At 37.1% G+C, this 25,496-nt stretch overlaps 2 protein-coding genes and 1 long non-coding RNA gene across 9 annotated transcripts; 1 reads left to right on the plus strand and 2 right to left on the minus strand.

Moving 5' to 3' along the window:
- Nucleotides 1-713: 713 nt before the first annotated feature.
- LOC103999401 (serine/threonine-protein kinase Nek2-like) lies at nt 714-7,917 on the minus strand. 4 transcript variants are annotated; one of them, XM_065084073.1, is made up of 16 exons: nt 7,556-7,917; nt 7,286-7,322; nt 7,091-7,199; nt 6,928-6,994; nt 6,401-6,466; nt 5,559-5,605; nt 5,425-5,470; nt 5,218-5,298; nt 5,091-5,133; nt 4,930-4,979; nt 4,763-4,844; nt 4,584-4,633; nt 2,781-2,854; nt 2,645-2,696; nt 2,066-2,518; nt 714-1,483 (listed from the first exon to the last, which is right to left on the minus strand). In XM_065084073.1, the coding sequence occupies exons 3-16, from the start codon at nt 7,174-7,176 to the stop codon at nt 902-904; spliced, it is 1,779 nt and encodes a 592-aa protein (XP_064940145.1). In that variant the 5' UTR covers nt 7,177-7,199; nt 7,286-7,322; nt 7,556-7,917; the 3' UTR covers nt 714-901. The 4 variants fall into 4 exon arrangements, with proteins under 4 accessions (XP_064940145.1, XP_018686924.2, XP_018686923.2 ...); XM_018831379.2 differs by lacking the exon at nt 7,286-7,322 and having other exon boundaries at nt 7,605-7,917; XM_018831378.2 differs by lacking the exon at nt 7,286-7,322.
- Nucleotides 7,918-8,772: 855 nt separating this feature from the next.
- On the plus strand, nt 8,773-10,586 carry LOC135593795 (uncharacterized). Of its 2 annotated transcripts, none has more exons than XR_010479823.1 (2): nt 8,773-9,028; nt 9,579-10,586. It is a non-coding gene; the product is annotated as an uncharacterized LOC135593795 (long non-coding RNA). The 2 variants fall into 2 exon arrangements; XR_010479822.1 differs by having other exon boundaries at nt 9,619-10,586.
- Nucleotides 10,587-13,895: 3,309 nt separating this feature from the next.
- On the minus strand, nt 13,896-22,611 carry LOC135585331 (protein NETWORKED 1D-like). 3 transcript variants are annotated; one of them, XM_065084074.1, is made up of 6 exons: nt 21,938-22,564; nt 21,739-21,792; nt 21,228-21,533; nt 17,756-19,539; nt 15,541-17,433; nt 13,896-15,189 (listed from the first exon to the last, which is right to left on the minus strand). In XM_065084074.1, exons 3-6 carry the CDS (start codon nt 21,328-21,330, stop codon nt 14,089-14,091), a joined length of 4,881 nt encoding a protein of 1,626 aa, XP_064940146.1. In that variant the 5' UTR covers nt 21,331-21,533; nt 21,739-21,792; nt 21,938-22,564; the 3' UTR covers nt 13,896-14,088. The 3 variants fall into 3 exon arrangements, with proteins under 3 accessions (XP_064940146.1, XP_064940148.1, XP_064940147.1); XM_065084076.1 differs by having other exon boundaries at nt 15,541-17,079; nt 17,155-17,433; nt 21,739-22,564; XM_065084075.1 differs by lacking the exon at nt 21,739-21,792 and having other exon boundaries at nt 21,938-22,611.
- Nucleotides 22,612-25,496: the final 2,885 nt, after the last annotated feature.

Below are 25,496 nucleotides of genomic sequence, written 5' to 3' on the forward strand. Positions count from 1 at the left end.
AGCAAATGGATCAATCCAAATTCTCTTCATTCCCTTTGATTTGCTGGAGAATTTCTTGAAAAGGCAATGGATATTAAGAAATCATAGAAGAGTGATTAGCATATGCAGCAATCAATGGTTATCATAACAATATTACTTGCTTCATATGCTCATAATTGCCAGTTAGTAGCAATTACACTTTATAAGAAATAGAAATGTGGTTCTTCAAATTCCATAGAAATTGTCTGGGAAAATGAACCTGTTTGAATGAGAGGTTGACTGCATTCTAAGAATAAAATTGATTTTGATATCCTTTTTTTTCACTTGTTCTATAAATGCATGAGTATGAAATGATACTATCCAATTAGATCATTTTTTGGATTGACAAATTAAGGAAATGGACAAACAAAATTCTATTTGTAATTCAATGCATTAGGATTGCCAATTTCTCAGACATGAAGTAGGATCAGTTGGAAGCATTAGATCATTGAGAGTTAGCCAGCACAATGGGACCTCTGGCACAACAAGGCCATAGCCAAACTGGACTTGGTTCATTGTAGCAGGGAAAGGTTGCTGCTGATGCAGATAGAACCAGTGATAACAAAAAGTTCAGTAGTCTGTCATCTTAGAAACAAAATGATGGTGTATAAACTTGTATCATATTCTTAGGGAGACATGACTAACTCATCCCCTATTGGTTCAAGAAAAGGATAACAAGGTTCTGCAAGCACAAGTGCACCCAGAAATCTTCCTGATTCAAGCCAGCAAATGCACTTACAAGGCAGGAACAATATTGATACCTGTAGAGACTAATCTTGAGCTAAATTGTCAGCCTATAAAACTATTTCACATTACAAAACTGATGCAAGACCTACTGAGATCTAGCGTCAATAAGTATAGTATATGGACACAAGTGATTGAGTCACAGTAGATTTTCTTTGAAGCTCTTGGTTAGCCATATCGCTGTTTCCCGTGGTGAGACCTTTCCAGGACCAAAAGGCCTTAATAAGATTCCCAACTCTTCAAACCTTTCCTGTTGCAACAACAGAGCACTGAATTCAAGCAATCCCTCTAAGGCCGCAGCTCGCTGCTGGTACGATGAGGTATCAAACCTATGCTGCCTTGACTCTGATGATCCCCGGCTTGAGGCATCTGCAGCTGTTGAATTCTGGTCTGAAGGACCTTTCCTGTTGTTTCCTTCAGTTTGGGAATTTTGGATGGTACACTTGTCCTTGGTGATTGAATGATCTCCATAGTTTTGAGGGGTGGTTGAGGAACCATGAGCTGAAGAGAGTTTATGAATAGATGATAAGGGATCTTCCGATGAGGCTAATGGAAATTCTTCAATTCTACCAATTTGAGGGGAGTTGACTGAGACATCAGGGGATTCCAATTGGTGGAAAATGCTGAAATTGCATTTGGAATGCGTTTCAAATGAAGGTAAAGGAAGAGAGGCTCTTCGAGTGGTTTGTTCAATCCTATCTGCTGGAATTCGCAATGCAAGCTGCAGTAGAAATAAAATTAGTGGTTGTGAGTACAGTTAATAGATGAACCAATGCACCTACTGCATCACTAATAGAAAAACTAGTCACTGGATTATTCAAGACATTGAGACATTTGATTTAGAACATGTCAACCGAACCATTATACGAAGAGTTTACATGTGACTAAAACCGCTGTGATGAACTAGTCTAAAGAAAACCAACTCAATCTTTAAAAGCTGAAGTTTTTCTTTATCTTGATCAGAAAACTGATCGATAGGTATAATGAGAACAAAAATGTTAAATCTTATCCTTCTTAGAATAGCAACCACAAGAGTTTGCTACATCCCCCATGAGATTAGCATGTCAAAGACATTTATCATTTTAAGGAACTTTTATGTGATTACATTATAGAAAAGAAACAAAAACAGATGTGCATTTGTGTTTCGTCAGTGCTATCTGTGCAACAGCTTATAAAAGCTTCACAATCAGGCCAGAAAAAAAAAACTTATTTGTTTAGAAGCTAACATTCAAATTCTTTCAAGGAAGATTATTATTATGTTCCATGGTGATAAACATATTAGAAGGAATATGTATGGCCATACCACGTCACGCTTTGGTCCAGCATGCAATGCCTTTGTAGGCTCCACTTGAGTCCTAGGAGTCATGAAGATTTTAGCAGGAAGGTATTTTTTCACAGTACTTGAGTGCTTCTCACCAATTGCTTTGTCAATACCTCTCTCTGCAGCTCGACTGCTTCCTGCAGAAAGATCCATTACTCTTTGGTTCAGACGATTTGAAGAATCTTTAATAGTCTGAGTTGAACTTATGGAGTCCTCCATAGGCTTGCTCACTGTCAAGATCCTCTCGTTTCCTGAAGATTTTCTTTTGTCCTTGTCTTTATACATGGCATCATCTTCATCATTTTCAAATCTGATTTTTCTGATGTGCCTTTTGGTAGCTTGGTGGACAGGGAGCATTTTCCATGTAGGATGATACTTTAAATTGACTTGAAGAACGTAAGGCTGAAGATGTGGATGCTTGAGCAGTTCTGCGGCCTGTTAATGTGAACAGTCACATGAGATTCTGTTGACTATAAAATAAAGATGATAGAAACTATTTGTAGAATCATAGAATATTAGAGAACCTTTAAACACAATCATAATGCTTTTATGAAAACATACACTTGGCCTATGTTCAGGGATTCTTCTAAGCATGCTTCTAGTGAGTCCCCTACTGCACACAATAGTCATGATCTGTCACAATCACCAATATTTGAATCTACAAGAAGAAAATCTGTAAAACAAAAGAATGGCTCACAATGGACCAGAGAAAGAACTTGGTAGAGGAGCCACTATGGACTTGTTAATTTTGTTCACCAAAGCTGGCATATCCTGCATAAACAACAAACGATGTAGTCCAACATAGTAGACAGAACGACAAGGTATCACATAAGTTGCATAACAAGTTCTCCAATTAGGCATAAAAAAATCCAACTGCATATACTTTTCACCAGTTGGACCAGACAGAACACAGTTTAAATACATGCATCACTAAAGATGTAATTATGTTTAACATGTGATGGAAAATAGAAAAAAAAATCCAAATTGCTGCAGAGAGGTTGAGTTCTATAATTAGTTTTCGAGAAATTTATCTATTAATTGTGAAGTTATTACCTAAAAAATATCAGCCACTATTCTCATAAGTCAAGAGCTGGCTGCCTTATTGTAATAATGCATACACCATTAATTATTAAAACAACTCCTTATGGATATCTACATTCCTTCCCATAGTATATTTCATTAATTAAATAAACCCGGATGATTAGTAGTAGCTGAGAGGCTAATATTCCAATTATATTCAAAATTCTTCATCAAATTACCATCATTCCCTTCTCAGTTCCTTTCTTCATCCTTTGTCCTACCACCAGGATATCAAGGAGAGGATAAGATGAGGTTGTGTTTATGCTAGTTATAGGGATCAGGTGATCAGCTGGTGATGATGATAAAAGGGATGGAGAAAGATGAAAATAAGTGGTGATGGTGATAATGAGGAACAGAATAGCAGGTGGTGCAGATGGAAGAGGTGGAGTTAATGATGATGGTTAATAGTGCTGGTGACACAGGGTAGAGAATTAAGTGTGTCATAGTAGAGCTAATGAAAAGGATGAAATACAAGGGCATTCAGGTCTTTTAATTTATATTGTACAGTTATGTATTATCAGAAAATTTGACAAATTATTGTATGAAAGCTAGCAGAAGGCAGGGGTAATACTTCGATTATCTTGTGTCTTTTTGGGTGAAAATACTACCAAGGGGAATAAATGGACAATGCAAAGGTATGTACAAAGAAAGTTAATTTTTCAAAAAAAAAATCATGCAATATGCCCTGTAAGATCTCAGTATTCACCAATAAAAAATCTGAAGTCTGTTTTACCATAGAAAAGAACCTATATCTATTTAAAATATAAAAAAATTAAGAACAATAATGTGAAACATTTTCATATCATCTGTGCACTTCAGTTTGTGGGTTCTTGCAGTGTTGGGACCTAATAGACCATAGTTCTGATTGACCATAAGAACATCTATATTCTGGACATCATGACACTCAACTCTGATGCCATGCACTCAAGTAACACTAATTTTTCATCAAAACTTGGCAAAACTTCAAAACCTGATTCAACACATCATCAATAAAACATTATGACCAAAATAAAATCAGAAAGCAATAGATTCACAAGATGGAGTTCTGATGTTTTATCTCCTTTTCCGGCATTTTGGAACTTTGTAATCTTCCTATTTAAGCATAGCAATAAAATCACATGACCTAGTGACACTAGAGGATATTGTTGTAAATTGTGATATAGCTAAATGATGGGAAAGGTCCCCACTTAGCCAAGCCCAAGAGGTTCAGAGAAAAGAATAACCTACGAGTTGTATCTCAAAAGTAAGATGAATAGTTTGTTCAGTTATAGAACAAAAACCAATGCAGAATAAACAGTTCATGGTAACAGAACAGAAAGCTCTATTGCCTTGGAACTAAGTCTCAAAGCCCAATTGATTTGGAATCCAATAGTAAAGCAATATAATATGCAAATTGATAATCCAATTTCCATAAACTTACAAATGCTTTGAATGCAGGCTTGAGGGCCATCATCTCGTATATACAGCAGCCTGGACAATAAAAATATGTTAAACCCTAGGCAGTTTGAGAATCCTGAGATTGAATCTTCATAATGTAAAGTGAGCAGTTTGAGAATACTGAAATTGCATCTTTGTAATCCAAGTGGGAGGGAGCTTTACCAAGAGACCAGATATCAGACTTGGAACCATAAGGTATATCGGCAAGAAGTTCTGGGCACATATAGCTAGGAGTTCCTACGACCTGCATCAGGAAACAACAGCTTCCAGTCATAAGCAACAAGATGACTATTTTAAGATGAATTGGTTTTAGGAGATTTAGCACTCACTGAACAAGCCAAATCATCCGAGGTTAGTATTTTAGCAAGCCCAAAACCACCTGCAGAATGACAAATTCAGAATATCATGTCAGCTAATATGTCGAGTTTAATCCAATTAATAATATTTGCCAAAATGAAGATGCTAATTGCCATAAACAATAAGAGCTTACCAAGACGTATGCTTTGATCTTTTGTAAGAAATATATTTGAACACTAAAAAACATTAATGCATCATAATCAGTAAACATAAATTAGGCATCCACAGAGCATATCCAATAGCATCATGATGTCACTTACTTTTACATCACAATGAAGAATATGATTCTGATGCAAGTAATCAAGTGCCATAAGGAGCTGGACGAGCCACTTACAAAGCTTCTGCTTGCAGAAAGATAAAACCAATTGAAAGTTAGGATGCAGGGAAAGAAGAAATTGCAGAAAGTGGACACCTATCATAAGAGACATACTATAAGCATACTAGATATTATTAATAAAATAAACAACCTCCTCAGGAAAAAGATGTCCATTGGCTTTTTTTATGGCTTTAGCCCTGTAAAATTGCAGGAGATAGCCATGCATTCATAAGCATATCTCAGCATCATCAGACTACTAGACTTCACTTAAAAGGTAAAACTTACATGTTACCTCCCTCACAATGACCTGTTACGATGTATACATGGCAGCCCTGAAGGAAGCATAAAAGATAAAGCTCTTAAAATATGACAAAATACACAGAAATACAGCCAACGATGTCACCACCAATATAATTTCAGAAAGCATCTCCCCATAATAATGAAAAAATGAATCATATACAAAGTTAAAGTGGAAAAACATCATAGCAGGAGGAAGATTATTTATCACTGAAGTAATCATTATCTCCTAAAAAAAGATGCATCATTCTGATATTAGCTTTAGAGGTGTCTATCTAAACATGTATGCAACATATATTTGTCAAGATGCATGTATATTGTCCAGTGCATTACATGGTATACAATGTATCACTACGTTTATTGCTAAATAGGTGTCAGGAAGTTTGACCAAGTCTTCTAAACTACAATCACCTGAGGTTTCACTAGTGGTCAGAAAAAGAAATGCTCGCAGGTAAGGCAGGGAAACTAAGAGGTGATTGTGGAACCATTTTTCAGGTTCCCAACCACTTTCTTATGTCTCCGGTTGCCTATCCTCACACACAGGTAAGTGAGGCTGGCAATGGTAGGAAAATAGCTCTCAGTCAGAAATGATAGGAGCAATATGATAGAATAAGGATGATTCTTAAATGAATTATTGAAACATCAAAATAATGCTTCATATCATTATACAAGAGGATGATACTATGAAATGAGATATGGTAAAAGAACAAAAATTATGTCTTCATAGAACGTAAACAAGAATGCAGCTACAAATTTATGTAGACATGAGATGTTGATGAAAAGGAAGCAAAAAGATGTGCTTAACAATTTTCATCAAGAGAAATGCAAACCTTTTCAACCCATGAATCTTTATACTCCACGATAAATGGGTTTTTTACATTAGAAATAAGCTCCATCTGCACAAACAAGGAAGATGAACAAAACATTAAATCAAAACTCACCAACTTTTGCAACTCATGTAGCATAGAAAGAAGGGAGACTACAAAATTTTGTCACATATGACACAACAAACAACTGAAATCACCATCATCATCTAAATCTTCTTCAAAACTTTCTTACCCATCACACCTGGTAAGCCATACAGAACAATTCTGACCCAACTATGGTCCATACAAATCTTGAATGACCAAACATCAACAGGCAGTTCACACTCTGAAAGTGATGTCAAATTACCAGTAAAGGCATGTTTAGGAAAGAGGAACTTTGCTGCGATGTGTGACAGAATTCAAAAGAGAAACGTGTCCAAATAGGGAAGATGGGATTAAAAAGTGACTCAATAGTTTGAAAATAATTCTTGGTTCGATAGGATTAATGAGCAACAAAAAATGCTAAATGAGGACAGAGTAAAGATGCTCACTTCCTGGTGGGCGGACCAACAGGACGTTTCTGTCCGGTGTGTAAGACGGATCTTTTTCAAGACATACCTGCAACAACTCGATGCGAAAAGTGAAACTACACTCAGCAAGTGGAAAACAACACAAAGCACTGAAACAGAAGGATCGAACGTCGTCGTCCCTCACCTCTTGTTCTCAACCTTATGCCTCACCAGCAAAGCTGACCCAAATGCTCCTTTTCCTATCTGCTCCAAAACCTCATAATGCTCCATTTTAGGCCCACCGCTCGCCCAACCTGCCTCCATTTTAGTAAAAATCAAACCTTTTCCTTCCTACACCGAAACCAAACAACTCACAAACGCACAGCTCGGACTCGCTTACTTCTTGATCAATGAAGACATAGTCTCATTTATTGTAGCTTAACGCCACAGACAAAAAAGGCAGATGTTAGATCAAGAAACAAAAAGAAGAAGATAACTCTCTCTCTCTCTCTCTCTCTCTCTCTCTCTCTCTCTCTCTCTCTCTCTCTCTCTCTCTCTCTCTCAAAGGCGCACGAGAGGCAAAGACGCCAAAATCCAAATGCATCTTTAGAAAAGCAATGATTTCTACCAAAAACTAGAGAAAGCTACTCAGAATTCAAGCGGAGGAGACCTTGGTAGTAGGAGAACGAGAACAGGCCACGGAATGCAAAGAGCCGCACCGTTTCGAAGTGAATCGAGTTAAGGCTCAGCAAAGATCACGCATTTCTAATTGGAGTGTTGGAAGGGAGAGTGAGGAAAGGATTTCTTCGCTCTTCCTTCTTCAACACCATCTTCTTCTTGGTCTCCTCTCCATTGACAGGCTCACATTGTGCAGTCCTCGGGAGAGAGAGAGAGAGAGAGAGAGAGAGAAGGGGGGGGGGGGGCGGCAAAGTGGGCTAAAGGGAGGGAACGACAGCGGAATTCAAAGTCTCCCTCCCTTTCTCTTCCTCTCTTCTCCGTCTCGTCTCCTGTTCTGCTTTGCTTTCGTCGGCCTGCCCTTTTCAGTGCAACGACGCAAGTAACGGAGATGTCATACGAGCGCACCATATTAGCCATTTAGAAGCCGCTACGTGTCGTGCGTCCATTGGGTTTCTCACCTGTCCATGTTGTGCGTCAACAGGTTCACGGGCCTCTTTCCACGCCGTCCGTTCCACATCCACATAACTCATCCGACCTGTGACTTTTCATGTGGGGTCCGCGTAAAAGCCCCCGCGTCGTCTCGGGTCCCAGGGCCGGGTATCGTTTGGGTGCGAAAGAGCAAGTAGGAAAAGTATTTTTTGTGTCGCATGTTGCGGAGCACGGCCACACAATTCACGGACTCAAGAACCGTGTCCCTTCCGATATGCGTGGGACCCAATTTATGGGCCCGTCGTTTCACCCGATCACTGGACGGGTAATAAAATGGGTGAGATACGATGAGTTTAAAGGTTTTCTTGGGATAAGATTTTGCTTGTGCTCTGGTTTTGGATACGATGCAACAGTGGAAATGGCAGTCGCGGCGCAGTCTGGTTTACTGCTCAAAGCGTTCGCTAAGAATGGTGGGCTGTAGTTTTCACGTCTACTGTTCTTTTGTTCTTCTTCCTTGAGATATTTCTATTTGTCTTCTTGTTGGGAAACCGTATGCCTCTCTCACTGTAAAGTTTTCTGAGAGATGATTTATGATTATGTTTGGAAGTTCTCAGACCAAGACAAGAACAGTACGAGTGTGTCTATCTGACTCGGCAAAACTCACAGAGCCATCCTTCTCTCTCTTGCCATTAATGGTAGAAACCCCCACTTAGAAGTAACAGCAGAAGTCTGCATCTTAGAACTTGGTATTGTCAAGACTATGTTTGGATTTTTGTAGTTTTGAGTATAAGCAATTGCTTGTAGGATTGACAGAAGGACCAGCTTTAGAGTCAGTAGTTGGAAGTCTGTTCAGTAACTTTGTTCACTGTGTAGATTATAAATAGCACAAAATTAATTAGTGCTTAATCAGCAGCTCATCACTTGAAGTACATGTAAGAGCCTGTGACCGATACCAAGATCTCAATGACTGCCAGGGAAACTGGCAATGTTCAAAGGCTGCAGCAAGTGCTCATCCTTCATCACTAGCCTCAGTGTGGTATCTTCTGCAATCCTTTTACTTTGTTATCACCTTGCAAGAGCTGGGAATGATCAAACTTTACCATGCTGATTTCTGAGTGCAGTCAAGGGTGATCCTACTTTGTTTACTTCGTTTGCTGTCATGATACCAAAGTTCTTGGTTTGTGTGTTTGTTGTGACTGATATAATACTTCCACACTGCTGCTTCACAGTTACTGTAGAGCATCTTTTGACCTGTTAGAAGAAGGAAGTTGGTCCCTCTCACCATAGATCAGACTGCTCTATCTGAGCTAACCAATAGGAGAGTGACTCTGTTTTATGATGAACATGTATTGATGATCCATTTGAATTTTGCATTACATCTAGCTTAAGTTGAAGTACTACTTTCTTCCTTTTTCTTTGTGATCTGTTATACGCATAAATTAACATTAGAAGTGTCCACTGAATGAGGATCATGCAATCTTCAAAAGACCCATCAACAAGATGAAACATTATGCAAATGTGCCACTGGCTTTACCTGTTCATCCATGGCAGTAGCTAAGGAATTCTCCTGTTTTTTTATCTTCAAGCAATCAATCTAAAGCAGTGTGGAACTGTGGATGTCTTCAGTATCAGAGATTCTTTGGCTGTCTCTGCTGCTGCTTCTCCTGCACCACAAGTTTGTGTGGAACTGTGGATGTACTGCCAGATGTGTGGAACTGTGGATGTACTGCCAGAGCTTCTTTGGTTGTTTCTACTGCTGATCCTTCTGCACTGAAAGTATAGTATGGAAGTGTGGATGTCCTCAGTAGCAGAGCTTCTTTGGTTGTTTCTGCTACTGCTTCTTCTGCATCAGAAGTGTAGTGTGGAACTGTGGATGTCCTATCAGATCTTTGGTTGTTTCTACTGCTGATTCTTCTGCATCAAAATTATAGTGCTGAAGTGTGGATGGGGTTAAGTAGCAGAGCTTCTTTGGTTGTTTCTTCTACTGCTTCTTTGGTTGTTTCTTCTACTGCTTCTTCTGCATCAAAAATATAGTGTGGGACTGTGGATGTCTTCAGTAGTAAAGCTTCTTTGGTTGTTTCTGCTGTTTCTCCTGCTGCTGCTTGTTCATCAAATGTAGGTTTGGGACTGTGGATGTCCTCACAACCAGAACTTCTGTGGTTGTTTCCTCTGCTGCTTCTTGTTCATCATATGTAGTGTGGCACTGTAGGTGTTTCTGCTACTGCTGCTTGTTCATCAAATGCAGTGTGGAACTGTGGATGTCCTCAGCATCAGAGATTCTTTTGGTGGTTTCTTCTGGTGCTGCTTCTTTTTCTTTTTGCCTTCATCAGCCTTAAGACAAAGGAGTGAAGCTGCACCATGAATGCCTCTTTCCATGGGATGAAAGAAATAAACTCTTGCCATTGATTGTAGCTTTGAGGAACAGCTGCATATATCAAGGTTCAGGTGGTAACTCTTGTGAGCAGGAAGAAGCCTAATTGCTCTTCTTTCTTACTACTTGATGATCATGATAGATAAGGATTCTTCATCCTGTCTTGTAATGAAAGTTCAACATTGAAATAATATTGAAATCAGACTTGTCTTTTGTGCTTTAATAGCATGGATTGGACTATACTGAAACAATGTTTAAAGTAATTTTGAGTGCATCACTTGGGATTCAGAGTGATAAAGTTTGAATACTATATTATTAATATTTATATCTCAACACAAATCTTTTGATTTACTCATATTCAAAATTAATACAGTACCTGACTTACACTCAATTATTATTCCAACCAAAATTAGACTCATCTTTCAATCCCCTTTTCCATGATCATGCCTCCTGCAGAATTTAGATTAGTAATTAGATCTTTAGATACCTTCCTTGAAGTGTGTGAGTAGTTCTTTTCAATCCATATCATGCCAAAATTCTTGGACCTCATTTGTAACATAAGAGGCAAAAAAATAAATCACATGGATCTTACAGTTCCTAACCCTGAACATTTCATCTCACCCTTCTGTGGACTATATCTGCATAGGATCTTCTCAAAAATGGCTATGCATAGCTTGATCCACTAGAAGCTCTATAAAATTCCAACATAAGCAGACAAACAACAAGAGGAATCAGACTTGAGCAATGTTTTCTTTCTGCAAAGAACAAAATAAAGCAATGTTATAATACAGAGAAGAAACTGCAGGAGACAGGCTGAATTTTTGTTCAGATTTCTCATTCCACAAGATCTATATATCTTTCTGTTCTGCAATTGATTTTGTTACAAGAAAATGGCAGAAGTTGCACTGGGATTCTATGCCATGCACAGTTATACCCAGTTGTGGATCTATCAGTAGCTAAGTTTTTGCAAGGCTCCATCAATCAACATTAACTCAATATACAGTTCATTGCTTGTAACTGTTTGTTGCTACAGGATTCTCCCACAGATTCTTTTTCCAGTGAAAGAGTCTTTGTAAGCTCAAGTTGCAGTTCTGCTTCTGATTTCATGAAGTCATCGTTTTGGAGAACAAAACAAACACTATTGTGTTCTTTCATGTGATTCAAGTGCAGTTATATTAAAGGATATTGTGCATTAGTTCTTTGGCTGAAAACAGCTGAATCTTTTCTAGAGAGAGAAACATATTTAATTCTGAAATGGCATTGAATGTAATACCTGACAGAATAGTTTATCCCCAGTCAGATTAGCTGCATTCTCCTGAGTCCTGACTGATAAATATCACATAAATTTTTAATTTCATGAAAATTTTCATGGAATGATCAACAAAAGAAAGTTAAACTTATTTCATAATTTTATTCTACCAAACTTTTAGTCTAGGTCTTGATCCCCTACAGTGGTGATTGCTGTAGTACCTACACTTCTGTATGCACATCTTCCTCTCTTGAAACTTTTAAATCTCAAAGCAACTGGTTGGGAAAAAAAATGAGGCTGAAAAACCCAAAATTTCAGCATACTATTAGGATCTTAATCTCTACATTCCATGCAGCTTGGAAGTTCTTGAATCATTTGGCACTTCAGGAAGCAGGTAGAAAAGGCTTTATCATATTCTGAACATAGGTTCATAAGCCACATGATTGTGTCTGCCAACACCATGTCACTGCTTGCAGGTATGAGTTGGGTCAGATAGACTCTCTGAAATGTGAGAGCCTGTTGTTGCCATTAGAAGGTGGTTGAAGGGCCCTACTACTCAGTATAGTCCACACAAATACAAAGTGGTCAAGGGGAAGCCCTAAAGATGGCATGTAACATTATACTAATCAGTTCCCCTGATGATTTAATGTAGCAGAAACTACTCTAAAGGCCCATCATTGAATTAGTATCACCAGACAATGTTCACTGATCTAGTTGATGATAGAACAAAGGGGAAAGATGGAAATTTAAGGACTTACAGCTAGCAAGCATATAGATTGCAGAACAAGGGTTTAAAAGACCTTCCAAAGCTTGACTAGTAATAGAAAGCAGTATTTAGTCTACAGCACAGGGATGAAGGTAACAATAAGCATGAGTACAAGAAGCAAACATATCTTGCACCAATAAACTCTTTCCTGTTCATCTAAGAGTTGATCTGATATTGCCCAGTGTATGGAGAAATTGCTTTCATTGTTTCAAGCATAATTTCTAGACAGTAGTATTAGAATGAAAAGGTTTGCAAATATATACAAACAAACAAGAAGGAAATTTTGTGAATTGCAATAGATGATGTCCAACTGTTTTGGAGCATAAAAAATAGATAATGTAGATTGAAATGCCACACTATCAAGAACTGAACAGTATAGCAAAAGGGTGGAAAAAAGTTCTTTAACAACAAAGTTGAATAGAACTCATTTAACATGGTGCTTACTGTTATGAGGAATGATAGCTTGTCAAACATAGACCTAAAATTAAATAAGAAAGAAGGGAGGCAACAACAACACTGGTTTCAATCCTTCAGAAAAAATAATAACCAGCTCTTTTAATAGATAAGGAAGCATTTAAATGGCATATGCTAAGTGTCAGGTGTGCAAGATAGATGAACTCAATATGAGGCTCTATTTTGTAGAAAAATAACTTCATAATCTTATTTTCACAACTTTTGCACTACTTAGTCCCTGATGCAAATGAGAATGACAAAAAGGTATAATAATAATAATAATAATAATAATAATAATAATAATAATAATAATAATAATAATAATAATAATAACAACAACAACAGTGGCCTGTCATTGCTGGAGCTCATATGAGATCATTATGATTGGCAGATGCATGTATCACTAAAGTTTTGCATGTGCTTGGAACAGCACTTTTTGGCAAGATTCGAAGTGCAGTAGGAGCCAACTTCGTCCAGGCATCTACAATTTGATGTTTACAAAAAACAAACAATAACCATATCAGCTAGTCTGTCCTCATGAATGAGCCACCAAGCTAATGCTACAACATTAAATCTAGAAGCATACTTTAGATGCCTAACTAATACTTGCAACAAAAAAGAGAATTCTTCGAACCTCAGCTTGAATGTGCTGGTGGTACCTCTGCTGGGTAGAAGTGGTGGTTGAGTTGCAGGAGAAGAAAAATTTAGAAAATTAGAAAAATATGAGGATAGAAAAGGTTCCATTCATGACAGCTAGGGTCTGTATATTAGATTCTTTCAAAAAGGACAGTAATTGAGATGGAAGGATTTCAAATGCTTACCAATTAAGTACCAAATGGTTATCCAAAAGGACACTGGAATCCAATCATTTTCTGGGAGAGCAGGATAACATGTACTAGATTGGTTGTCAAAAAGGAAGAATAGTATTGCCTCAAAAAAATTGTGCAGTATTCTTGAACACAAGAAAAAAAATGCATTACAAATTCCAATTTTTGGGAAAATTAGTAGAGCTTCAAGAGATTCTAATGAGAAATAAATGCAAAAAGCTGTTAACTCTTGTCACATACTAAAACATACAGAGGTAAATTTCCATGAGCAGCTTATACAGATTAAGCCTACCATGGACAACCTCTTATCAAATTAGTTGCTAATCATCCATAAGAGATTGCAGTTCAGATTTCAAGTAAAAACCAACATAAAAACATTCTTTTTTACATCAGACAGGATGCAAAGTGGTAAAAGCAACATGAAAGAGAGTTAGTCACTATTTCCTGTTGGCCTCATACAGCCACAGGAAGAGCCTTCGTTTTGTCTCCTACTGTTTCTCCTTCCATATAGGTATTCTCTTAAACGAACCCTTGATCTTCTTTTGACAAACCTTGCTCTCTTACTCGGGAGCTCTTCCTCAAATTTCAGCAAATTATATTGAATTTTCTGCATCTCCAATTCCAACCTTCCAATTTTCTCAGAGACCTTTCTTGCCCGATCAGAAATTTGCTTGTGTCTTTTGCTCACACTATCTTTTTTCTCAGCATAATTGTCAGGTGATGCAGAATAGTCTTCCACTTTCTTTGTCAACTTACTGTTCACATCAATGAGCTTTGTTATGGTTCCCTCAGCTTCTTTCAATTGTCCCTTGAAAGTATTGAACTCAGATCTGGTAGGCTGGTTGATCTTTTCAGAAATTTCCATATTACTCTGGAGTTCCTGTATGCTTGATTGAAGAAGCAACAACCTCTGAGCATCAGAAAAAAGTCTTTCTACGACCCTTCTGTTCCATTCCAAGTGGGGCTCCAACTTTCGGGACAACTCTAGCTTGTCAACTGCCAACTCTTTCTCAGCTACCAATTCATCTGAAGTGTACTTGCCCTCCACCTCTTCAATCTGATAATGTGCCATACTGTTCTTGAATATCAAGGGACTTTTCTGCTTTTGGTTGCTGCATCCCTCTTCAGATGTCCCCCATAGTTCAAGCATCTCACTGGTGGCTTCATCAGTTCCTCTAGCTCTTCTATGTCCATGAGAAAGAATGTCATTCCCATATCGAGAAGAATTTAGAACAATATCAAGCTGTATATCTTTCATAATTTGTTCGTATTTTGATTTAGTGATTTCATTGTCCGGAATTCCCTTTGACTTTAGCAGTTCAATTTGTTTCCATGCAGTCTCCAAACTAGCACTTGAATCCAACCTTTCCAGCTCTAGGACATTCCCGGTATTCATCATGACCTCCTGCAGCACTTTAATCTTGTTATGAAAATATTGCAGTCTTAGAAGTCCTGGAGGTGTCATAGCACTATGATCCTGACTCCGTTTTTGACAGCTCATGGTATAAGGACAAGCCGCAATCTCATCATCCTGAATATACAATGGAGTTCATTCAAAATGAATACTTACAGAGTTTCCTTAGTTTTTTTTGTGCTAAATTGTATTGTTGGTTTATACACAACTGAACTTAAATTTTGAAAGGATTTCTGAAACTACTCCTAACTGGGTTATAAAACCAAGGCAAATCCATTGAATAAAATTAATGGTTTTCTTCTTAAATCTTTTTGGATCTTAAGAATGAAATCTTGTATTTTTGGGAGTGAAAGAGACCCAAACACAATAGTCAATATAGTTTAACAATTTTGGTTAACAAATGCAATTAATTTTTTCAATTAGACAATTAGAATCAGTAAGTTTCTCATTTTCTAGAGAAAGGAGTACCTCATTTTTCTGATTGATTGATGTAGAATGGCGCCTTGCAAGGGAAATTGTAAGCTCTTCCAGGATCACAATATCATCCCACAAGGATCCCAAAAACAGTGAATATGCATTCAAGTCAGCCCTCAATCCTTTATTTTCTCCTTCAAGGACACACATTTTTTTCTCCAACTCATGAACTGTCAAATTTCTTAGTGTCATTTCCTCTTGTAAAACTTTCTTTTGTACCGTAATACTAGTCACGACGTTTTCACTTTTATGTATCAATTCAAGTACCTTTTCTTTATATACTACTGCATTGATTGCTTCCCACTGAATATCATGCAGTAGCTCCTCAACATTGTTCTGCAATTTACCAATTTCGCATTTCAACACCTTATTTTCTTGCTGAAGACATTCATTCTCAATTTCCTCAACTGCAAAAACATCCAATAAGCTGGAAATCTTCTCTGTTTCTTCTCTGGTCACCTTAGCCTCATCAACATCCAACTTCGGATCATTAAGGTTTCTATGCAACTCTGGGTTCATGTATTGTGCTGTTTTCAAGCTCTGGTTTGCCTGTGACAACTCCATATCCTTCTTGATTGAAGAATTTTCTACTGTGTCAAGATTCAGTTCTCTCCTGGCACTTCGTGCACTGTGAACATCATGTTGGTCTTCTGACAAACTTCTTCTGCGCTCTTTCAAGTAAGCAAATGATTCCTTGAGATGTGTGTTTTCAACTTCAAGCATTGAACACTTTCCATTAATTAGTGAGATCTCCTGTTCCAGCTTGATTTTCAACCCACGGAAATAATTTGTTTCATTACTTAGTAGCTGTAGTGATAATGCTCTCTCTGAATTAAGACTCCTAAGCATCACAGACAGGTAGTCCAAGGACATAACATCTCTAAGGAAAACAGTGTTCTCCTCTTCCAGCTTGACCTTTTCTTCTCTCAAGTCATAAAGTTTCTTACACATTAAATTGTTTTCCTCAAATACCTTGGAGAATTCAATCTGTAATTTTCTGTGAGACTCCTGGATATATGTGAGCTGTCTGAAAAGAAGATCTACTTCAACTTCCAGTGCTTCCTCCCGTTGGTTGCTGACATGCATCTCCTTCCTCATAAGTTCATGTATCTCGAGGAATTCATCATTCTTGCTTTTTAGCAGTGTTAAATTTTCTAGTTTTAGTTTAGATTCTTTCTCAAGAGCAGCCTTTTCTGCTCTCAGATCTGCAACATACTTCCCAAACTGCTCCAGAAGGGTGACAACAACTGATTTCTCAAGAAGCAAATGTTGCTTTTCATCGTGGGCCTCTGAAATAGTATGCAGCAACTGTTGAATTTCGTTAAAAACAAGCTGCAAAAGCAACTCATCTTCGGTTTCATCGAAAGTAGCATGTTCGAGATCCACCTTGAGTGACTTTATTATTAGATAAATCCACTCCCTCAGTTTCTTGTTATGCTCCATTAAAGATTTTATCTTTTTCTCTTGCGTCAGGCATTGTTGCTCAAGCTCCAGAATAAGTTTCTCTGCGCAGCTCAATGCCTCTTTATGTTTCTGAGATCCAAATAAAAGAATCAGATTCTCCTCTTTCATGTCACATAAGCATCTGTGTAAGATGAAAATTTCAACCTGAGCGTTTATGATTTTGTGCTGTTCCATTTCAAAATTCTCCTCCCTTTGCCTACCTTCTTCCTGAAGGAGATGTATCTGATCTGCCAATGCATTCAGCTGACTCTTGCTAGACTGAACAAGGATGTCATGTTCTTCCTTTTCTAGTCTTAATAACTCTTGTAGCTCTGCCACATGATGAAGTCTCGAATCTTTCTCCCTCTCTATATTTGAGCATTTCACTTCTAACTCTTGATACCTGCCTTCCAAGTTCTGAAGACTCTGTTTAAAGCTTTCTACCTGATGCAAACAAGAATTGCATATTAAATCAAAGACAAAATCTGGAAGCTTAAAATAATTTCAGACTTCGAAGAACATATTGCACCCTGATCTAATCCCACACGGGAAGTGAGAGGATGGTTGTGATGATATGTAGTGCGAGAAGAGCCTTCTACAATCAACTTAGACTTAATAATTTTGCATCATGTGGTTCTAGGCTCAATTTTCCATCTAACTGGGTGGGTCACGACAGTAGATATCCAGTTTGAGGGGTCATGACAGTAAATATCCAAATCAAATACCTAGGAGTTTGAAGGTGAAAGAAATGACACTTGAAAATTACCTGAGACATGAGGGTGATCTTTTCTGAAAGATGAGCAGATTTCTCATCATGAAGAGAATCGCAGGACTCTTCTGCACCTTTCAGCTTTTCTCTCAAATATTCAAGTTCCACACTCATGTCAGATAAGGAATTCTCCAAGAATATATTTTTCCTGGAAAGATTCTCCATATTCTGAGCAGCAGCCTCTATTTGGGACAAAAGTGCAGCCTTTTCAGCTAGATGCACAGAAATCCTGCAGCGGAGATGAGCAGAGAAGTCCTCTAATTCTTTTATTTTCACTCTTAGTCTCACTAGGTCATTATTTGCATCCAAAAGGGAAGCTTCCAATGCTGTATTCTTCTCTGATACTGCTTGCATATGGTTTAGCTTATGTAGATAAAGATTTTTTTCATCCTCGTTTTTCTTGGTTGTATCTTTCAACTTGAGGTTTCCATCTCTCAATTCCTTTATCAGTGCCTGAAGGGATCCTACACTTAAATTGACTGATTGTATTTCGTCTGTTAGCAAATGATACTTCTGTTCCAAATCATTTCTGTCCTTTTTAAGACGATATAGCTCAAGCTCAAGAGATTCCTTTTCCTCTATATGAAGATCAGCTTCATCTTCAAGTTTCCTTTTCAGATCCATAAGAGAAATTATCTCATCCTGCATATTCATTATTGTCAGAGCAGATGAAAGATTTTGTTCACTGAAGCTCACATTCTCCTCCCTAATATTCTCGAGTTCAATCTCCATATCCTGCAGCTTTTCGAGTTTGCTTTTAAGCTCCAGTTCCAGATGCCTCATCTCCTCCTTAGTTTCTGTATGCTTCTTTTCCATGGACTGATAAGCCATTTCAGCCTTGAAATTTCTTTGGAGTTCATCTTGCAAAGAGGTTTTGAGAGTTTCCAGGTCCTGTCCCTTCTTCTTAAGCTCCTCCTGTTGTTGCTTTATTTTCTGCTTTAGGATGTCAAGCTCCAACTGTAATGATTGATTAGCCTTATCCAAGACAAGAGTCCGTTCCTTGGCACTGCTTAAACACGAAGATTCCATTAGCATCTCATCATTAAGCTTCTTAAGGTCTTGTTTGGTGCGAGAAATTTCATCTTCCAAGCAAGATACTCTTATCATGGATTCTTGGTATCGAGTCTGAGAGTCATCTTTTTCAGATTTTACCTTGGAGTAGGTCTCTTTTAAGCTTTGAACTTCATTCTCATTTATATCAGCACGTGCTGATTCTGAAGTCAGTTGTTTCTTCAGATCCTGGTTTTCCTTTGACAACCTGGAAATTTCTTTCTGAAGTAATTTATATTCTGAAAATTTTCCTTCCCTCCCTGCTGCAAAGTTTGTACCAGTTGCTTCCTCACTAGTTTCAAACATTTGATCCAACTGCTTCAAACAGGCTTCATTTGTTGTTACCTTGGTTACTCCAGAACAAGCTTCGTTCAATTTCATTGTGTTATCATGCAATAACAAGCCTAGCAGATCAACCTGTAGACCATCTGGGTGAATAATTCCTTGAGGCGTTTGGTGGGTATTTGTCCCTGCATCTGGGGTTACACACTCATCAAAAAGTTCAAGCGGAATTTGGTTAGGAAATGCTTCTGCTATAGTTCTGTGAGCCTGACGAAGTGCCCCAGTAGAATGATCATATCGTTCTGCTAAAGCACGGTATGCTCGGTAAAATTCCTCCACCAGTTTCATAAGCTCAGGGCGTTTCTTATAGTACATTTCTGCTCTTTGGGCAAAGGAATCAGCATCTTCTTCTATAAGCCTAATCATAGCTTTGACCTTATCATCAATATCTGCACAGGTTAGTGTCAATGTGTGAAATCAATAATTTTCATCATCTATGGTGAGAAAACATAGAGAAAAGATTTATTACTGGGAGACATATTGTCAAAGATAACCATTTGTTGATTTAGTGAGCTAAGTGGGACTAGAACAGGGGAGCTAATAAGCTAAAGGATTGACTGAACAGCACAATCAAGATGTCTTTGTTATACTTGATATAAGCAAAATAGGCTAAGTCAATTTGTAACAGTATAATATTGGATGAACTGGTACCTGCCATAACTAGAGAGCATCATCCTCATTATACATAAGCATATATGGAGAGAAAGCCAACTACAATTATTTTATACAAGAATTTCAAAGAACAGAAAGCACACTCTTGTCTGGCAATATCAACTTAAATCAGCAAAATCTAGTGAATACAGCAATCTAAAATTTATCATAATACATCATATAATCATGATTGACAATTCATGCTTAGACTTGAAGGACCTTTGCTTTTGTCTTTAAACATTAGTGCTAGAGATGGTTAATTTGTCCTGAAATAACCAATGGATTGCCCAGGACTGCAATCAATATCCAGGAAAACCAAAAGCTTTTCACTAGTAAACTATAAGATCTCTGCATGAGATCTGTGCATAATGCACAGAGCAACTTTTTTGAGAATTCCTCTTAAGAAGGAATAAAACAAGCTACTGTACAAAAATATGAGGAGACAAAACAATACCTTCTGACATAGTTGCCTATCGGCATGTCTATATATTAAATTTTACCAAATTACAGATTGTTTGTTTTTCAAAATGTGAAATCCTACAATGACCAGGACCAAAAGTCTAAGAATATATAAAAATAGACTAAAAGGGTCAAAAGAATTATGAAAGGCTATGCTACAAAGGGTCACTAAATTGACATAGAAAAGGAATAAGATCATTTACTATTTATGTATATTTGTAACTCTGTATTTTTTCCACCTAATTAAGAATATTAGATCATGAAACCAAGGTCACATTTGCTGAATTAAATGATGCCACATAATATTTTATTATGGAAAGTTGAATATCTTATGCTAGGCTGGTTGTGAGCATTGGAGACTGGAACAATTTTTACAATATTGGAAGAAAAAAATAGATTATTACACTTGGACCAGGGACCTCAAAATTTGAAAAAAGTGAAGGTAACTTTCTCCAACATAACATACAATATAATATTTCTGTCCCATTCATCTGGTATCAAATGAGAGATACATAACATTAGTATAGGTTCACCAAATTTACAATTAGCAGTGCTAAGTTATCTAATTGCTATAAACAGGCAATGAACAGATATTTTTTATGCAAAAGGTGCACTTTTATTCAACGAGATGAAGAAAGCATATGATGCATGACGAATGATAATAACTAGTCTCCTACACATCCATCCAAAGCCTCTCAATGCAAAAAACAGTAGTCCCACTATTTGTGCAGTGGTTTCATTTTCATTAATGAAGAAAACAATATGGTTGATATTCTCCTCATGCATTAGATTTTGGAGGGTCTCAACTGCAAAAAATTATGCAGCATTCAGCATCTCAGACTCAAATGAAACCTCAGTGTATGCTTAAAATGCAGAGGTTAGAAATTTTGATGTAAACTTTAACTAAAACATCAAATCGGATAAATTTGTCCCTGACAGGAGTCAAGGAGGAGAATCATATACATACCTGCAAGGTTATCCTGAAGCCATTTGGAGTGTTTTGGGCTGATATGACTATCCCACCACCACGAATACAAGCGTCTGGATTCAGCATGTGAGAGTGTGGCCATGATTCCAGGCAAGACGGCTACTACTGCCAACTTCTATCTCAAATGGCAATGTCGTTGGACAAATACAAAGAACAAAAAGATCCAACACAGAACAAGAGCTGAAACAGTTTCACCAGACACCCAACTAAAGCTAACACCAAATTTGGTGACGCAAACGAAGAGACCTCTGACATATATTCCAACTTGGAGGCATTTTGAACCACCTAAGTAAAACAAAATGGAGATCAGCTTAAGAAGAAGAAAGGGATATCAGATACTACATACTAAAGAACAACAAAGGTTGCAACATTTGATGCTCAAACATGATGGGAAAAAAAAAACATCGATCAATACCAACCACATACTAAACAACAACAAAGGCATTTATCAGAGATGAAAAGAGATTGATGAAAATGATGTTTCTCTCACCTCGATGTTGACAAGAGGCAATCAACCTTCCAAAACACCCCAAGGCCCTAACTTCTACGACAAACGAAGAACATCTTTTAGGAACTTAACCAGTCTAAGCATAAGATCCATCACCTAAACATGATCTAATGTGACTCTGCAACTTTATACACATAAATCATAGAAAACAACTGAATATACTCGGACAAATCAAACTCACCCAAAACAATAACCGAGGCAAAGACAGGAGCTCGATCCTCGACGATTCCTCACCCCGAAGGCTCAAATAGCAACCGGGAAAAAGAACAGTTCCTACAATGATCTACACCCTACCGACGCTGAACCCTCACGAATCAGAGAAATCAATCCCACCAAGCCAAAAGAATCCCAAAGAAATGGTCCGATCGCCAAGAGAAAAACGAACGCAGCAAGATCGCATTTTTCCCACAACTGCAGGTCAGCCAACAAAACAATGCAAGAAGCAATCTTTCTGGAAACTCATGATCAAACCATGAAAAAGGAGCCTTTTTTTTCCCTTTCTAACATCATCAAGCAGCGGCCGTGCTGAAAGATCCATCTGCTATCTTCATCCACTCTCATCCCATGTGCCCTCACTCTCTCCCTCCTCCTCTTCAAGATGCTGCTCTGTTATATTCTTTTGCTCTGGCAAGAAGAAAGGGAGGGGGAGGCAAGGAAAGCACAGGAGGAACTAAAATAAGGGGAAAGAAAGAGAGAGTAGAAGACAAACAATTAAGGGGAATGGCAGAAGAGTTAAGGAAGTGGCATGGAATTTTGGAAGCCAAAGTTGGTAGATTTGTGGGAATTGAGACAGGGATTGGGGATTACAGCTGGGAATACTGCAGTGAATAAAGGCATAGCTACATAACCACCTCCTCACATGTAGCTCTACACACTACAAGTCTATCATTATTAATGTACTGCACATGCTTCATAAGTGCATTAAATCACTAGTAGAGATGTCTCACTTTATTCTTAGGATATGTGTGGTTGTGATATATATATATATATATTTCTTGTCTATAAATTTTCCAAGATCAATGTGAAGAGCATTGCAAATTGGTTGCATGAGAGTATTATGGATCTTTCAATTGTTTGCTGTCATCAACATATCAGTTGGTCAAATGATGTGGAATTGCATGCCTACTTCCTGATGAAGTTAATCATGCTCTTATAATTTGCCAATGAATATTGTACATTATATATACCAAATTAGAAATATGTTATGATTTTTGTGCAATATACATATATATATCATTTATGTTTTTACTACTGACCTGATTTTATGTGATCTAGAAATTCAAGAAAATACCTTTTGAAATCTTTGAAAAATGAAGCAAAACCCTCTTTGGATTTTTAAGATAAATATATTTAAATATTTAATAGGTTAATAATTTCTAGAGATTAAATATTTAAATATGTGTATTCGCGTATATTAGATTTTGTATGAGGATGAGATTATTCATTTATGATCTAGATGACCATTATTTGAATTATAAAAATAATCTCTTCTTTGTAGGAGTAATTTGGTGTATTTGAATCTTTCTCTAACTCTATGCCTTTTCTTTATCAAATTTTAAGGTTTTTGGGGACAAATATTCTTCATTTCTTAAACAGTAAGTTGGTCTCCATTTTCTTCAAAGATAAGCCCCATTTTCTTTGTCATGTTTCATGGATTTCCAACTTGTCATCCATCTTATGTGGAATAAATCAAATGTCTAATGTTTCCTAATTGACACCAATAATACCATACCTTTCATTAAATTGTCATGTCAAATGATACATGAGAAAATTAAACATAGAGTTATTCAAATTAAATGATAGAATAAGCATCACAAGAAATGACTTATTGGGATATTATGGCTTGTTTTTTGTAATCATTTGCATTCACCTAAAAAATATGTCCTGTCATGGAAGGAATGTCCATAGAATCATCACAGAGACAATTGATAGATACTGCACAAGGAAAGTGACAATTGTTGAGACAATAGACATGCACTGATTTCATGTTAGGTTTATTTTAATTTTTATAGAATTTTATTATGTCTATCTTTTCCTATTTTTATTGTATTTTTTTTATTATATTTCCTATTATACTTAAAGTTTGATTACTCTCTCTCTCTCTCTCTCTCTCTCTCTCTCTCTCCCTCCCTCCTTATTTCTTAGTTAGGGGCTTTATTTTATCTCACCAAATATCTTTGCTTGCTATGCTTACATTCAACCTCACAATATGCTATTATATATGTACTTATGTCCAAGTCTCATACATGAAAGCCTATTTATAACCTAACCCCATTGCAAATTCTTGAGAACCCTCTGATCTTTATCCTAAGGCCAAAAATGAAAGCAAGGATCACAAATCAAGGTGCTTTATCTGCAGCCTTCTGCATTTATGTGGGGGTAAAGATGATAGATTTAGTGGTCCAATATAGTAAACCTAAATTTACATGAACCATAAATAATGAGTATATATTTGATCTTTATATCATTATAAACCACTATAATTTAACTATATTTTTACAATGCTAATCAATATCTTTTTTGTTGTTGTTGTGCTTATCAGTCAACCTATCTAACATCTTCTAAAATGAATAGTCTTTGGTTTGTGGATTAAAAATTTACCAAATGAAATCTCAAAGTTTTATTTTTTTTTATCATAATTTTATTATATTATTTATCAATTTACATTCTTAAGATATATATATTATAAACTTAGATAGATTTACTGATATGATAAAGAAATTATATGAGAAATGATCTTTCTATACTATCATAATTTTGCAGTGTTGCACTGGTCAGTCAATCAATCACAAAGGAAATTTCTTGAACCACAGCTTCTTTGCAATGAGAAATCTGCCAGTCTCATGCACAACCTATCTGCCTTCTTCCTCATCATGCCCCCCATATGTCTGCAAAAAGAGTCGAGAATCCAAAAAGGAGAGGAAAGGAATGGACATGAAGGTATCCTGTTGTTGTATCATGGTGCTTTTTGGGATGATTGCAGTGACAACCCATCTCATCATCGCCATGGACAGACCAAGAGAGAGCTGGGACCAGCACCGACCCTATAACAGTGACTCCATCACCCAGCAGATCATTGTTCTTGGCTTGCTTGTCCTGCTTTCCATCTTCCTTCTTTTTGTGTTGTATTGATTTATTTATTTTTATTCTGATGAAACTGTAGAACAAGGAGATCATTGGTCTTCTCTCTCTCTCTCTCTCCCTATACCTTTCTCCTTCTTGTAATGTATTGTTGTTTCTTTACTGATATATATAACCATAGAACAGGAGATCATTATTCTTGTCTTCACCTTTTTGTGATGTATTGGTCTTTCCTGATAAAACTATAGACTAAGATAATATTATTCTTCTCTTCCCTGCCATCCTTTCTCCACCTTTCTTTTTTCCTTCTAGTAATGTAATGTTCTCTTTTTGGTGTGTCATTGAAGTACAGACATGGTGGAGTGGATGAGTATGTAAATAATCCAAGCACAAAGGTCTTCTACACTGTTCACAACTTTTTGGAGTATCCGATGAGAACAATAGAAAGATGGGAACATTATTGTTCTTTTACATAGCATCACAGAGTCATGGAAGTTCAGATCAAACCTTTAATCTTTGCATGAGGAGCTGCAGGCCTTTCAGGTACTGATCATTCTGCCAAGTTCTGGTCATAAAATACTATAACCAAACAGAGCTAATTGAACAGAGCTGCACCAAATATAGAGAGATGGATACAAAATTGGAACTTGTAATTTACT

Source organism: Musa acuminata, chromosome BXJ1-9, assembly GCF_036884655.1.
Source record: "Musa acuminata AAA Group cultivar baxijiao chromosome BXJ1-9, Cavendish_Baxijiao_AAA, whole genome shotgun sequence".
Classification (NCBI taxonomy): domain Eukaryota; kingdom Viridiplantae; phylum Streptophyta; class Magnoliopsida; order Zingiberales; family Musaceae; genus Musa; species Musa acuminata.